At 45.9% G+C, this 14,569-nt stretch overlaps 1 protein-coding gene across 1 annotated transcript; it reads left to right on the plus strand.

Annotated features, from left to right (window-relative positions):
• Positions 1-6,478: 6,478 nt before the first annotated feature.
• Positions 6,479-7,426, plus strand: LOC129685098 (putative olfactory receptor 2B3). Its single transcript, XM_055618470.1, has one exon. It carries the CDS (start codon positions 6,479-6,481, stop codon positions 7,424-7,426), a length of 948 nt encoding a protein of 315 aa, XP_055474445.1.
• The last annotated feature ends 7,143 nt before the right edge of the window (positions 7,427-14,569 follow it).

The raw sequence follows: 14,569 nt of genomic DNA on the forward strand, positions 1-14,569 counted from the left end.
AAAGCAGAGGCAGGCGGATCTCTGTGAGTTTGAAGCCAGCCTGGACTACAGAGTGAGTCAGTTTATGTAGAGAGTCAGAGGTATGCAGAGAGACCCTGTCTAAACAACAACAACAATGATAATAATGAAAGAAAAAAAATAGTCAAACTTTCTCGTGGGGGCTGGAGAGATGGCTCAGTGGTTAAGAGCACTGGCTGTTTATCAATTCCCAGCCCCCACGTGGTAGCTCACAACCGTCTCTCACTATACTCCCATGGGTTCTGATGCCCTCTTCTGGTGTTCAGTTATACACATAGACAAATCTCCCATTTACATATAATAGATATATTTTTAAATTGAAGAAAAAATCTCCTAGAACTAATTTAAATTTTTAATAAAACATTTCAGGATACAAATAATATCCATTTTGGCAAAAGTGACACAGGAAAAATTTAAATTGTAAAATCCTACATTGAGGAGGAGAAGGAGAAAGAAGAGGAGGATAATGACGACAACTACCTCAATTCACTACCCTGAAGGTGTGATGGCTCATGCCTGAAATTTCAGCACTTAGGATCCTGAGGCAGGAGGGTTTCTGGGAATCTGAGGCTAGTCCCAGATACAGTGTTGAATCTTATTTCATCAATAAAACAAAAAAAGAGAACAAAATAAGAAGCAAACTAGCATGAAAGTAAAGATTCAAACAGAAATAAATAGAATGGGGGGGGTAGAAAACATTTGAGAAAATGAATGAAATAAAAAATAGTTTCCTTAAAAGATCAATGAAATTAATAAATATGAGACTGGTCACAGGGAAAGAAGAGTGAAGAGTTTAAGAGGTAATGTTTTTGTGTGACCTAAACAAAGATTACAGGGAAATACTACTAATAATGTAATCCAACAAGTCAAGCAGCCTTAAGCCTAAGTGTGTCACACTTAGAAAAATATAAAGTGGATTGAGGGAGCCAGAGAGACTAAGGCCACCACAAGAAGACCTACCCACTCAACTAACCTGGGCCCATGGGGGCTCACAGAGACTGAACCAGCAACCAAACCAAACCAAACCAAACCAAAACAAAAAACATGCATGGGCTTGACCTAGGCCCCCTGCGCACGTGTGGCAGATGAGCAGGTTGTTCTTCATGTGGGTGCCCCTAACAATTAGATTGCAGGTCGTCTCTGATTCTGTTGCCTGCCTTTGGACCCCATTCACATAGCTGGGCTGCCTTGTCTGGCCTCAGTGGGAGAAGGTGAGCCTGGTTCTACTGCAACTTGATGTGCTAGGGTGGGTTGGTACCTGTGTGTGTGGGCTCTCCTTCTTTGAGGATAAGAGGATGGTAGAATGGGAGCATGGGGGAGGGCAGGGAAGGGTAGGACTAGGAGGAGATGGGGGAAGGGAGCTGTGATCAGGCTGTAAAGCGAATAATAAAAAAAGAGAAGATGTAAAGTAATAGATCTGTTTTAAAAAGGAATAGAAAATCAAAACACAGCACATTGAATGATTTAATTAGTAATTTATCCATTTTCCAGAAGAGCTAAAGGACCAGGCGGCTTCACTGACAACTCTGTCCAACTTCCAAAGTTTGACACCAATCCTTCCAAATTTCAAAACAAAACAACAACCACAAAAATAGAAGGTAGAATTTTCCAATACATTCTTCTCATACCAAAAGACATCACAAGATAAAAACAACAAAAATTAACATCTCTTGTAAATGCTGGTCAAAAAGCTCTCAAGAGCATGCAAAATAATTGTATATAATAATATAATATATATTGTCAAGAAAGCTGCTCCCAAAGTCATATAAGGGACATTTGAGGGCTGTTAGTCCGACCTAAATCACAGCAGTTGTGACTTTTCCACAGATAACATTAGCTCCTGCTCCTCATCAAAGAAGTATCTCTTAACAGCAGATGGAGACCATTACAGGAAACCACTACTGGACAAAATGCAGAGAGCAACTGATTGTGGGATGTCCAGTCCAAGTTAATACACCTACAGCACAACACATATTTACACCTAAGACTCAGGGAACATCAAGGAAGAGGAGGCAGAAAGCCTGTAAGAACCAGAGGACCAGGAAATTGCTGTATGGTTGTGTCTCAGAACTGACAGGGGAGCTTCACCCACGGTACCTCAATGATATGCCCCCCCGTATCATTATTTTGGGGAGGGCAGGATAGGACCTCTCACTGCACTTGAAGTTCACCAGTTGGCTTGGCTGACTGGCCAAGGATCTGTTTATCTTTGCCTCCAACCTCCCAGCATTAGGGTTATAAATACCACATGCAGATTTTACATGGGTTTTGGGAATTCAAACTCAGATCCTCATGTGTGCTCACCAGACACTAAACTGAGCCATCTCCCAGACCCTGTTTTTATGTTTTGTATACCTTCTGTGCCTTGGAGTCCTCCAGGTGCCACCACAGGCTTTCTAAGTCCTGAGCACACTGCCCATCACCTTATCCTGGCACCTAAGGCTCCCACACCCAAGACCCTGACTTTCCCAATCCAAGGCCCTTTAATGACATCTTTCTATTATACCTTGAAATCCAGTGGGGACAGATTAATGAGCATCACTTGGATTAAATCAATGGGAACATCAGGTTCAGCCTAAATTATGTAATATTTTACCACATCTTTTTACATATGCTCATATTTAACCATATAAACTCCCCTATACTCTTATTGCTTCATTTTGCTGTTATGGAAACTGGGGTACAGAGGGTTGGTTTCTTGTCAACTGTTGCTCTATAATTAGGTGGGAAAGCCAGGTCTTCCTGGGTTTTGCTGAGACACAATCACACAGCTATTTCTTAGTCCTTTCGTTCTAACAATCTTTCTGCCTTGTCTTCCTTGGTTTCAGGACTTCCTGGGTTTCACTCTTGTGTAGAGTACTTTCCTTGCTGCCTCATCTTGGCCCAGCCTCCATGAAGAATACCACCATTACTTGAGTCATAGTCCTTTCCCTCCAGAAATCCAAAGCATTCCATTGCTACAAAATTCCAGCACAGAACATAGCCCAGTTCCCAGCAGGGCATGAGAGAGACAGGGTGTGTGAGACCCTTGAGGGGCTGAGCACAGAGAGTTCTACCTTGACCCCCACAGTCCCTGAGAAACATGTCCATATTTTTTACGGTCCATGGAAAGCTTTCCTGACGTGTCTGTTCAGCCCTCACCCTTACAAGTCTTCCCTGTGTGTGTGCGTGTTCGCATGGATATGCAGGTGCCTGTGCACATACATACTGAGGCCAGATGTTAACCTTGGGCTGTTACCCAGGTGCTTCCTACCTTACTGGGAGGCAGTCTCTCATTGTCCTGGAGCAAACCCTAAAGATGCTGCAGGCTCTGCTTTCTCATCTTTGTGAATACAAGTGCACGTCACCATGTCTGGTTTTTACATGGGTGGGTTCTGGGCATTGGACTCAGGTCTTCCTGTTTGTGCAACAAGTTATTTAGCAGCTGAGCCACCTCCCTGGGCCCTGTCTTTGAGTTTCTTAACCCTTGCGTTTACTCCACTTGATCTCCACACATTCGTTTTCATTGACAGCCAAGCAGGAAGAGGAAAGGACTGAGGGACAGGGAGGAGACTCGGGGTGGGGAGGATCAAGAGTGCTGGCAATGGAACCCTTCTGTGCCAGGTGGAAGGGATGAAATGTGTGCTCGGAGTCTGGGAGGGCTGTAGTGGGACCCAGAGGACCTGAAGGCACAGAAGGCTCATTTAAAAGCTGCAGCTTCATCCTCCCTGAGGACTGGGAGCAGAATGTTAAAGGAATACCTAGCCCGCTCCTGGCTCAGCCTCCACACAGAACCCGTGTAAGGTAAGGAAGGAGAGGCAGAGATAGTTGCCTGAGACATACAATCCCAACAGTCCTACCTGATGCACTCCATCTGTCTCTATCATCCCTACTCCATCTCCCATCCTCACCCTCAACCCCCAACCGTTTGCTTCACAACTGCTTCCAACTCCCTTTCACTCACACGAAGCATTTCATCACTGATCTCTGTCCTGCTCTGGTCACTGATCTCCCTCTCTCTCTTTTTCTTTCTCTGCTTATTTGCATCTCTTTATTTGTTGTTAAGTTATTCAGTCATGACAGAAAAAAGCAGAAGGGGGAGGAGAAGGAGGCTGCTTCTGTGGAGACGAATAGGTGGGCTCTTTTCTACATTCCAGGATTTGGATCCTTGGATTGAGATTTGGGACAAGGGGACTGGAAATGAAGGTAAAGATGAGGATGAGGATGAGGAGTTATAGTAATGTAAAAAAAATCCTCTGAGAATCAGTGAGCTTGAGACAGACATTGGCACTAGGCGGAAACATGCACTATCATTGGAGGACAGTAGCAGAGGGGAGCCTGACCTCCTACCATTCTCTCTGGATGCCTCCAGCCTAGATGATCATAATTGGGCTGACTCCTCTACCTACTCCTACCTATTCCTGGCCCTTTCTCCCACTCCTTCTTCCTCATTTTGTCCACTCTGGATCACATTCTAGTCAGCTTTTAGCAGGGATTGGCCATGAAATGGCTATTAGGAGTCTCTTCAGTAGCTCAGGCACCAGGTTTAGGGGGATCTGGAGGAAAGAGGGAGAGACAAATGTGGCAAAGTCCTCTTTTCTTCCTTCTGGAGTGTGCTAGAGACTCTCCTGCCCCATTGTGAGCAGAAGATCACAGCACATTCTTTCAGGTGGCTGTTTAGTTTTGGGCGACTCTTTGATGGAATTCAGAAGCCCAGGGCAGCCGAGTCCCCCTTAGAGCTGCTCCAGGAGTGTCATAAGGCACTGAAAGCTTCCTTCTTGATGTGACTCCCAATTTCACCCAACTTCATCTCTAGGAACCTCCAAGAATAAGACTATTCTGGACCACATAATAAAGCTCTTCTGTGTCTCCATATGACTAGTAGAGCTCAAAGGCTCTGGAAGGCTCTTCACCTTTTGGTTCTATGAGAGAAATGACCCTCTTTGTTTCAGCTCTTTCTTCACTCAACATGGCCTGCAGATTTTTCTTCATCATTTGCTTTGGTTTGTCCACAGCCCCCCCTTAAGATATGGTCCAGGAATGAGAATGCTGTTCAGCATATGGTCTGGCTACTGCAGACACAGACGGTGTCACCAGCCCTGACTTACCAGGATCCTTTCTGAGTGAGGTAGACTCATGCTGACCTTATGATGCTCTCCGCTGACTTGGTGTAAGACTGTAGCTAGCTATTTCCCAGTAACCTGCTGTCTCATCTGAGCTTTTTATAGTTGGAATATTTTTTTTGAGTCAAGGGCTCACTATGTAGCTCAGCCTGCTCTTGATCTCTCTGCGAAACCCCGGCTGCCTGGAACTCAAGATTCTCTTGTCTCAGTCTTCTGGGTGTTAGGATCACAGGTGTGTGCCACCACCATGGCTGGCTACTGTTGGATGTTTTAGTCAAGTGTGGGGAGGAGGCATTATATTTGTGCTGTAACATCTTTGTGGTTGGCATCAACTGGTTGTTTTATCCAGTTGAGGTGAGGCAACCGATTTTCAACCCTGGGTCAGATCTTCCTCACTTTGTATACAGGGTGCTATGAAGAAAGAGTCCTTGAGGCTGGTCTGTGGGAATGTGGACTTGAAAGTTTTTACCATCACGGTCCCATGCATCTGTGTCCACCTCATCCTCATCCTCACCTCTATCCTCTCATTCCTGCCCTACCAGACTTGGCATTCATGACGCTCCCCGTCTCGCCTCCCCCCCACCCCCCCCCCCCCCCCCCCCCCCAGCTCTTGACATCACTTCTCTCCTTTCACTGTCTCTTCCTTTGGTGTATACACGCTCTGGCCTTCGTTAAAACTCCTCCCACCTCAAGTCCTGACCCGGACATCTCATCTCACTCGTTTACAGCCCAGTTCACCCCAGGGAGAAGCCAGGGAGGTCTGACATCTGCCTCAAACCATGGAAGGTAGCTACTGTTTCTCTTAAGTAGAAGTCAGCTTACAGAGTCAAGCAGGAAGGCTCTTGTTTGGGGGAGGGGTGAGTAAGGGCAGGAAGAGGCAGGACTGCTGAGTAACTAAAAGAAAGTGTCAAAAGCTTCCAAAGGCTCCATAAACGGGGATACGAGTAAACATTTACTAAGAGCTTCCCCTGCATATGAACTCCGACATCCTCCCCACCTCTCTGGCTCTCTCAGCTGTTTGAGTCACCGAAAGGAAGCATCCTGGGTGAATGCCTTCAGACAGGAGATGGTGTCTCACCCCCATCTTCCCTTTCTGTAGCCTGCACCATGGAGACAGAAGCAGTGTGATATGTAAGGGTAGGTCCGCAGGGAGAGGAAAGGGGAGGGGTGTTGGGGGAGGGAGGTGATGAAGGGGAAAGGAAATGATGCCCTGGAGGCTCTGGCCTGAGAAGCTAACCATTCTAAAGTTAGACCTCAGTCCCTGAACTGACATCAACCCAAGAAACAGTAAGGCTTCGGATGGACCTTAATGTTCTAAGCTGTGCCATTAGGTCCCTCTCTCTTTCTGCAGTGGAAGCATGCAAGGCTTCTCTTGGGAGAACCACAGCTCCGTGTCAGAGTTCACCCTTCTGGGCTTCTCCAGGGATTTCCAAGTGAATGTAATCCTCTTCAACATCTTCTTTTTCCTCTACCTTGCTACACTTGTGGGCAATGGGCTCATCGTCACCTTGATCTTCCTGGACTCGCGCCTCCACACACCCATGTATTTCTTCCTCAGTGTCCTTTCCATGCTGGATATGAGCTACGTTACCACCACGGTGCCCCAGATGTTGGTGCATCTCGTCTGCCAGAAGAAAACCATTTCCTATTCTGGGTGTGTGGCCCAGATGTACATCTTCTTGGTGTTGGGCATCACTGAAGGCTGGTTATTCTCTGTCATGGCTTATGATAGATATGTAGCCATTTGCCACCCACTCAGATACAAGGTTATCATGAGGCCTTGGCTGTGCGGGGCAATGGTGGTCTTTTGTGGACTATGGGGTGTCAGCTGTTCTCTAGTCTACACTGTCTTCACGATGAGGCTGCCTTACTGTGGCCCCAATGAGATCAATCACTTCTTCTGCGAAGTCCCTGCTGTTCTGAAACTTGCCTGTTCAGACACATCCCTCAATGACCGAGTAGATTTTATCCTGGGTTTCATCCTTCTCCTGATACCTCTGTCCTTCATCTTGGCCTCTTATGTCTGCATCTTTGCCACCATTATGAGAATCCGCTCCGCCCAAGGTCGACTGAAGGCCTTTTCCACCTGTGCCTCCCACATCACTGTGGTCACCATGTTCTGTGGTCCTGCCATGTTTATGTACATGAACCCTGGGGCCAACGCCTCCCCAGAGAGGGACAAGAAGCTGGCTCTCTTCTACAACGTCATCTCTGCCTTTCTCAACCCCATCATCTACAGCCTCAGAAACAAAGATGTGAAGAGGGCTTTCCTCAAAGTAACAGGCTGGGGAGGAGCTGCTGAGTGAGGCCACCAGAAAATGAAACGCCACAGTTGGACCCGAAAGAACAGTCCGTGGCACTTCCACCCCATCTCTCCTCATCACACAGAGGATGGGCAAGAGTCTTTCACTGGTGGTTAAGGAAGAGGATGTGCAAAGGCAGATTCCTGGTATGACCTGCTGATGCTCCAGAAGGTGGGATAGTCTCAGACATCAAGGGACCCACGTGGAGACAGAGTGCCAAGCGTCTGGGTCGTTTCTGTCTCTTGGGCCAGCAGAGGCTCTGACTCAAATGCAGCATCATGAACATCTGCTGTTGAGTGACAGTGCGTGATAGCCTGGCATTTAAAATCTACTCAGGATGCTAAGACAAGGTAACCCAGAGGACTCAGAATCAATAACTTTATCTCCTCTCAGGAGCAAGAACAGCCTTCAGAGGAAGGGGAAGGGACTTCCCTTCTCCTGTCACGGTGGTAAAATGCTGACAGAAACAACAAAAGGAAGGAAAGGTTTATATTGACTCGCAGTTCTAGGATGTGACTCATCACGGTGGGGAAATGATGGTGGCAGGAGCCTGGAGGCAACTGTCCACATTGTGGGCACAGTCAGGAAGCAGAGGAAAATGAATGCTCAGGTTCAGCCTGACGTGTCCTTTTTATTCAGTACAAGGCCTTGTTTTACAGTTAATCCAATCTAGGTAGGCCCTCACAGGCCTGCTAAGGGGTTGTCTCCTGGGTAACGCTAGATCCCATCATATGACAATATTAAACATCACAGTAGGCATAGTCTAAAGGGATTGGCCATCGTCAGTGCATCACCGTCCAGCCTCAGGATACATGACACAACAGATCCTTCAGCAGACACCCCTGCTGCTGTGTCTCTCAGTTCAAAGATGATGCGTCATCTGACTCATAGCATCATGGTTACAAGCTTGCACTTTGCAGACTGACCCTTGTCTGTAAAAATGGGATAAAGTGACAATTACAGTAAATTGTTTGATGGGACTGTTGTGAGAGGTTAAAATAGATAAAGGTCCTGAATGAGTTTGGGATATTAAATCTCTGTATAAACATTGCTGTTCTATTCTTTGCATGTCTAAGATTTCAGTTGTCAGTCAACACCTTGAGACTATCTTAGCCCGGGGAGACCAGCCATTCTGCCCTTAAGAAAGGAATAGCCACTGACAAGCTTAGCATTTGTTTGTGTTTCAGTCTGTGGTGGATTTAGTTTGAAACTCACCAACTCAGTCAATAAAACTCTGAAGAAAATATGACAGTCCCTCAAGATGTTGCCTGAAGACACCCTAATGCCAATAGCTAGAACTGCTCAAAGTTTATCATTAATATCCCATGTGATAGAGAACTTAATAAACTTTTGCTCAAATCTGAACTGGGTAGCGCTGGTGTTATTACTGTATTTGATTTTGGAAGTTGCTTCGGCAGCAGGCATGGTAGGGCATGCCTGTGATCCCAGCACTAAGGAGGCTGGGGCAGGAAGGCTGGTGGACATTTTTTAGTAGTACAAAAACTCAGCTTATGATCCTATAAGGTTCCTGGCACCTCACAGGAGGAAAAGACAAGTTTGCTCAATAGAGTCTTGAGTCACACTCAGGGAGACAGGCTCGATTTGAAGAGGGTTTTCAGTACATTTTGCCCACTTTACAAGATCTCTTCTACATTTTGCCCTTCAACTCTTTGCACCAGCAGGAGGCAGGAGGGAAACATTCATAGTATTTGTCAATCCTTGGCATCCCGTAGTCCATACAAGCACCCCGAGGCTTTTTCTGACCCCAAATAAGTTGTGGCTTTTGAAATCTCAAAGCATCAATGCATAGATAAGCATGGCAGGTTATCCAAGAAGTGCCTCAGTGAGACACTACCAGGTTTTGTGCTCAATCAGAATGATCAAACCTCCATTAATTAACAGTATTTGGTAAAATAGTGAAGGCTTCATTAGAGGTGATACTGACTCCAGATGTCAGTGAAGATGGTTTGAATTCAGGGATGAAAGTAAGATCTGGAGAGGACAGGAACTCTACAAGGAGAGCAACAGAACCAGAAATTTGAACACAGGGGTCTTCCCAGAGACTCATACTCCAACCAAGTAGCATACATGGAGATAACCTAGAACCCCTGCACAGATGTAGCCCATGGCAGTTTAGTGTCCAAGTGGATTACATAGTAATGGGAAGAGGAACTCTGACATAATCTGATTGGCCTGCTCTTTGATCACCTCCCCCTGAGGGGGGGGGAGCAGCCTTACCAGGCCACAGAAGATGACAATGCAGCCACTCCTGATGAGATCTGATAGACTAAGATCAGAAGGAAGGAGAGGAGGACCTCCCCTATCAGTGGACTTGGGGAGGAGCATGCTTGAAGAAGGGGGAGGGAAGGTGGGATCGGGAGGGGAGGAGGGAGGGGCTTATGGGTGGATGCAAAGTGAATAAAGTGTAATTAATAAAAATAAAAATAAAATAAAAAAAGAAAGTGACAGGGACAGGAGAACATTTGCTGGGTGTGTTTTGGAAGGCAGTAAGGAAGTGGAATTGAAGAGAAATGCTGGGAGCAATGGGAGAAAGAGCTGGTAGGAACCACATAGAAAGACTAGTTGATATAGTCTGCCGCAAATCTCGAGGACAGAGAAGAGTAGTTGAAACACTAGAGGAGTTGATTGTGTTCCCCAGATAAGGGTGATGCACTGGAAGACTTGGAAAGCATGGGGCTTTAAATAGTCAAAGGACAGAGACGCTCAAAAGAAGGATGGGCAGAACATTGCTGGAAGACAGTGGGAGAGAGAAAACTCAGACTTAAGACAGAACTGTCCTAAATGGCTTACGGAAGTATGCGCCTGTGAGTGCATGAAGAGATCATGGGGAGGACAGTTGTTACTAGACTCCGGTCAAAAGGCTCACCTCATGCTTAAAAACAAAACACTAGTACCCAAGAGACGAGCACAAAGAATAAAAATAAAAAATAATAAAAGACTTTTTATTCCGTGGCTAAAGGATGAAGAGGGCCTGAGATATAGCTCAGCAGAAGAGCACTTCCCTGGCAAGCATGAGGCCCCAGGTCTAATCTAAAGAGAGACAAGTGTGTAGTTTGCTCACAAAAGACCTTATCCACTCTGAGTTACAGATACACAGGAATGCTGAATGAAGGAGGCAGGAATTGTTTTCATCAGAGACAAGCTACAGATTTTCCAGGAGTTTGAATTTCATCTTTTTTAACTCCTTTTCTGGTCTGGCCTTTGAGTACATAACAACCCGTAAAATTTCTTAGCCTTCATATGGAGTTGGGGAGGTGTGTGTATGGGTTGGGGGGAGGACAAGATACATCTAGACAAGGTAATCCCTTACTTTGGTTTAGGACAAAATCCCAGCAGTTGGGAGGCAGAGACAGGTGGATCTCTGAGTTTGAGGAGAGCCTGGTCTACAGAGTGAGTTCTAGGACAGCCAGGGCTACACAGAGAAACCCTGTCTTGACAAAAAGAGAAAAAAAAGAAAAAAGAAAGAAAGTTCTCAAAAATTCAATATGTGCACACACATAGCTGAGTAAGGTCTTACAACAAAGAAGATGGACACAATTGAGGACCTTTTCATCTTACTTCAGCCACCCTTTGCACACCAGCAGGCCAACAACGGTTGCTTACAAGATCATAACCCACCTAGCAGAGATCTCACCTACTCCAAATCTAGTAGGAGGCTAACAATGTAATGCCCAGTTGTGTGGCTCCCCAAAATCAGTGACTCTAGCCAGCCTAGCCAGTGAGGCTTACATTTGTTTAGGTTTTTCTTTCAGCAAAATGAAGTGAAGAGATTTGGAATGAGCCTTTCTTTTAGAAAAAGGGATTTCAAATAGAAGCTTTGAGAAAAAGTTTACACCAAGATTAAGGTCAGCCTGAGGGTGAACACATGGGTGGACGGATGCCCTGGTGGTGATGGTAGAGATGATGCACATGTATTACCAGAGTAGACTTCAGGCAATACAAAGAGTCTTATTAAGCAATAGAAAGTCTTTATTAGCTCGCCAGTGACCACACTGGCTGTTCAGGATCCCAGTGTAACCCGGAGCCTTTCTGGGGGTGAGCTTTTAAGCACAAAAATCATGTCCTGGGTCGACATACTTGAGTTAAAAAGAACAGTTGGCCAGAAGCAGAACTACAAAAGCCAAAAAAAGAGGCTAATACATTTAGACTTCCCCAGTACTATGCACTTTGATGGATTATGTATTGGCTTTCATTTTTGGCTGGTGGGGCTAAGTCACGGAGTCAGATGGCAAGGCATAGTACACAAGGCTGGAAGTCTGAGCTGGTCTTCAGTATATGCCAGAATCCTGAAGACGTGTGCTGTGGTACCAGTGAAGCAAGAACAAGGGCAAGCAAAGAGCAAAAACCTCTTTCTTCCTTGTTCTTTACACAAGCTGCCAAGAGGATGTGTGCCCCAGATTCAAGGTAGGTCTTCTGATTTAATGAAGATCTTCGTACCTCAAATCATCCAGCGCTCTAAAAATCCTCCACAGGTGTGTGGCTCAGGCTCTGGCTGACAGAGAAATTTGGTAATCATCCAGGCCAGACCACCCTGGATCTGACAAACAAACTTACTCCCACTTCCTAAGTAGGGTGAAGGGGGCAGACTGCCAACAATGAGTGTGCAGACACGCCGCTGGAAGCAGAGGCCTTCACAGTGGGTAGGGTTTGCAGAAAGAACAACTTTATGACCTTGCAAGACCTCGGGAGCCATGCAGGGAGCTTTGTGAATGAGTCCACCTGGTAGCTAACTGCCCTGGAGAACTTCATGGTGTCCAGCAGGTGGCTGGGTGTGCAAGAATGCTGATTTCCATGACAACATCTGAGGTTGCAAATTAAATTGCATTCCAGACAAACACTCCCCACCCAGTTATTTCCAGGATGACCAGTTCTCAACGATTGCGCTGCTCTTGTCTGCTCAACTCCCCACTTCTGCTCTTCCCCAGTTCTCTCTGCGCTGTCTAAACTCCAGCAGCATAACCAACAAAGATCACTCCTCCCAGGATCCTCAACCTCCAGTCCTTCCTAGGTTCTCCACGTGCAGTGCAGCTCTTCAAGGGAGAGATTCTGTGTTCACACTTGCAGCCTGAGTCCTCTCGGAGTCCCACACTGGACCCCAGCCCTTCCCCGTCACCCTCCTAAGTCCAGCCCTATACTGGAGGTTATAATTCCTCACAGGACAGCACTCCTCCAATTGGCATCTCAGTATCCTCATGGACCCGGGCGCTGCCTACCCTATAACCATCTCTGCCTACCCTGTACACAGAACATGACTACAGGAACCTTCTTCCAGCCTATGTGAGAGAGGGGGTGGGTATTTTACTGTGTAGCCCTGGCTAGTCTGAAACTCTGTACGTAGACTAGGCTGGCCTCAAAGTTTTAGTGCTCAACCAGCCTCTGCCTCCATGGTGCTGGGGTGTGTGGCACCACTGCCAGCAGCCCTCAGCTCTTTGAGCAAGGGGAAGTCATTTCCTAAACTGAGGCTTCTCCTTGTTTCTCCTTCTCTTTCCACAGCTGTCTCTTTCTCATCCACAAGCATTAGCTAAACATGACTTTCTCAACATCGAGTCATTACTTGTTCATTCTTCATAATTGTGTTTCTCTATCAAAGAACCCTGTTGTTCACTTTAGAGACTGCATCATTTCTAAACAACTGATTTGATGCTGTTTCCAGCTCATACTGGATTGCTGGTGGAAATGAATCTGTCAGCTCAGAGATCTACAGGGAACTACGTTAAGGAGAAGTGGCGGTATGAGACCACTCTAAAGACTGAAGCAGCTGGAGTCTAGAGTCTGCAGGGCATGGCAATGGCAAAAGTCACACCCACTCAGGAAAAATTCAGCTTGTCTGCTGCTGGACCTTCTTCTCCTTCTCCTTCTTTGTTCCATCTGGGCTCCCAGCCTATGACAGGGTAGGCCATCCCCTCTGGTTGACTGACCCACAGGCCCATCATCTGTGGATATACCTCACAGGCACACTGAAAAATGTGCTTACAAATTTTCTAGGTGTTCCTCAACCCAGTGACTTTGGCAAGATTCACTGCCACCTCTGAGGTCAGGCGGCAACACGGGCAGGATCTACTGAGCACTCTCTTCTCTTTCCTAGCTCTGTGACAGTTCCTCCTACTATGTGGGAGAGGAGAGAGAGACAAAGACAGAGAAGCTCAGAGTCTAGCCAAGGTTTGGGAACAAAGTAAAGATGATAAATTTATTGCTCAATCAGGTGAGATGCAGGAAGAAGCAAACTGACCAAAGTCATTCATATACTAAACAAGTCACTCAGGTTGAGGTGAGAGCTCAGGTCCATTAATACAGAGTGTAATCTTTGACAACACAATCTACAGTTCACCATATTTATTTAATGCACAAGGTCATGTTAGGCATACTATGGTCTTAATTTTGGCAACATATGTTGATAATATATACTACTTTGTGTATATTACTCAATGCTTGATGGTTTCTAGCACCATGTCACTTCCATGAAACATGGTAGATGTTTCTAGTTGCCATCATGTATGGTATTTATTTCTGCGGTAAAATGATGTGTTATATTATCTTTTTTTCTTAACTATCCTTGGTAGATAATCTATGTACAAACCATTTCATGTGATCCCATTGATTCTGTGTAGGAAGAAGATAACGTTGAATACTTTGCCACTGGGGCTGACCAACAACTTGCTTCAATCAAGAAAATGTATACACACACTATGTTACTTTTAAGAAGCTCTGGGTCACCATGAGTTTTGTGCACCATTCCTTTCTTCTGTTATAGAAAGCTGGGGTCTACATAATTGCTAAGGATTCAGGGTGAATGTGAGAGAACAGAAGGTCACCCCAACCTAGAGCTAACAACATGAGCATCAGATGAATGAGTGCACACGATAATCCACAAAGAGGTTTTTGGTATTGTACCTTAGTGCAGTGAGATAAGTAAGACAGTCACCTTTGTTTCACTATGGTGTGTGTAACTACCAAGTGCTATATTGGTTGAAATGTGTGGATGAGATACATATGATAAAGACACTTCCCTTTCTGAAGTAGTGACTTTCAATTGGGAACTTCAGCTTCGCCAGGGTCCTGGTTCACCGTTCCACCCTTCCATGCCCCATCACCTTGACAAATGCCCTCTTGATGTCTTTGTTCCTC

Source organism: Psammomys obesus, unplaced genomic scaffold (assembly GCF_907164565.1).
Source record: "Psammomys obesus unplaced genomic scaffold, mPsaObe1.curated_primary_1811, whole genome shotgun sequence".
Lineage (NCBI taxonomy): Eukaryota > Metazoa > Chordata > Mammalia > Rodentia > Muridae > Psammomys > Psammomys obesus.

Excerpts from the sequence above, each read along its gene's own strand:
- LOC129685098 (XM_055618470.1), top strand. The coding sequence starts at position 6,479 with ATGCAAGGCTTCTCTTGGGAGAACCACAGCTCCGTGTCAGAGTTCACC.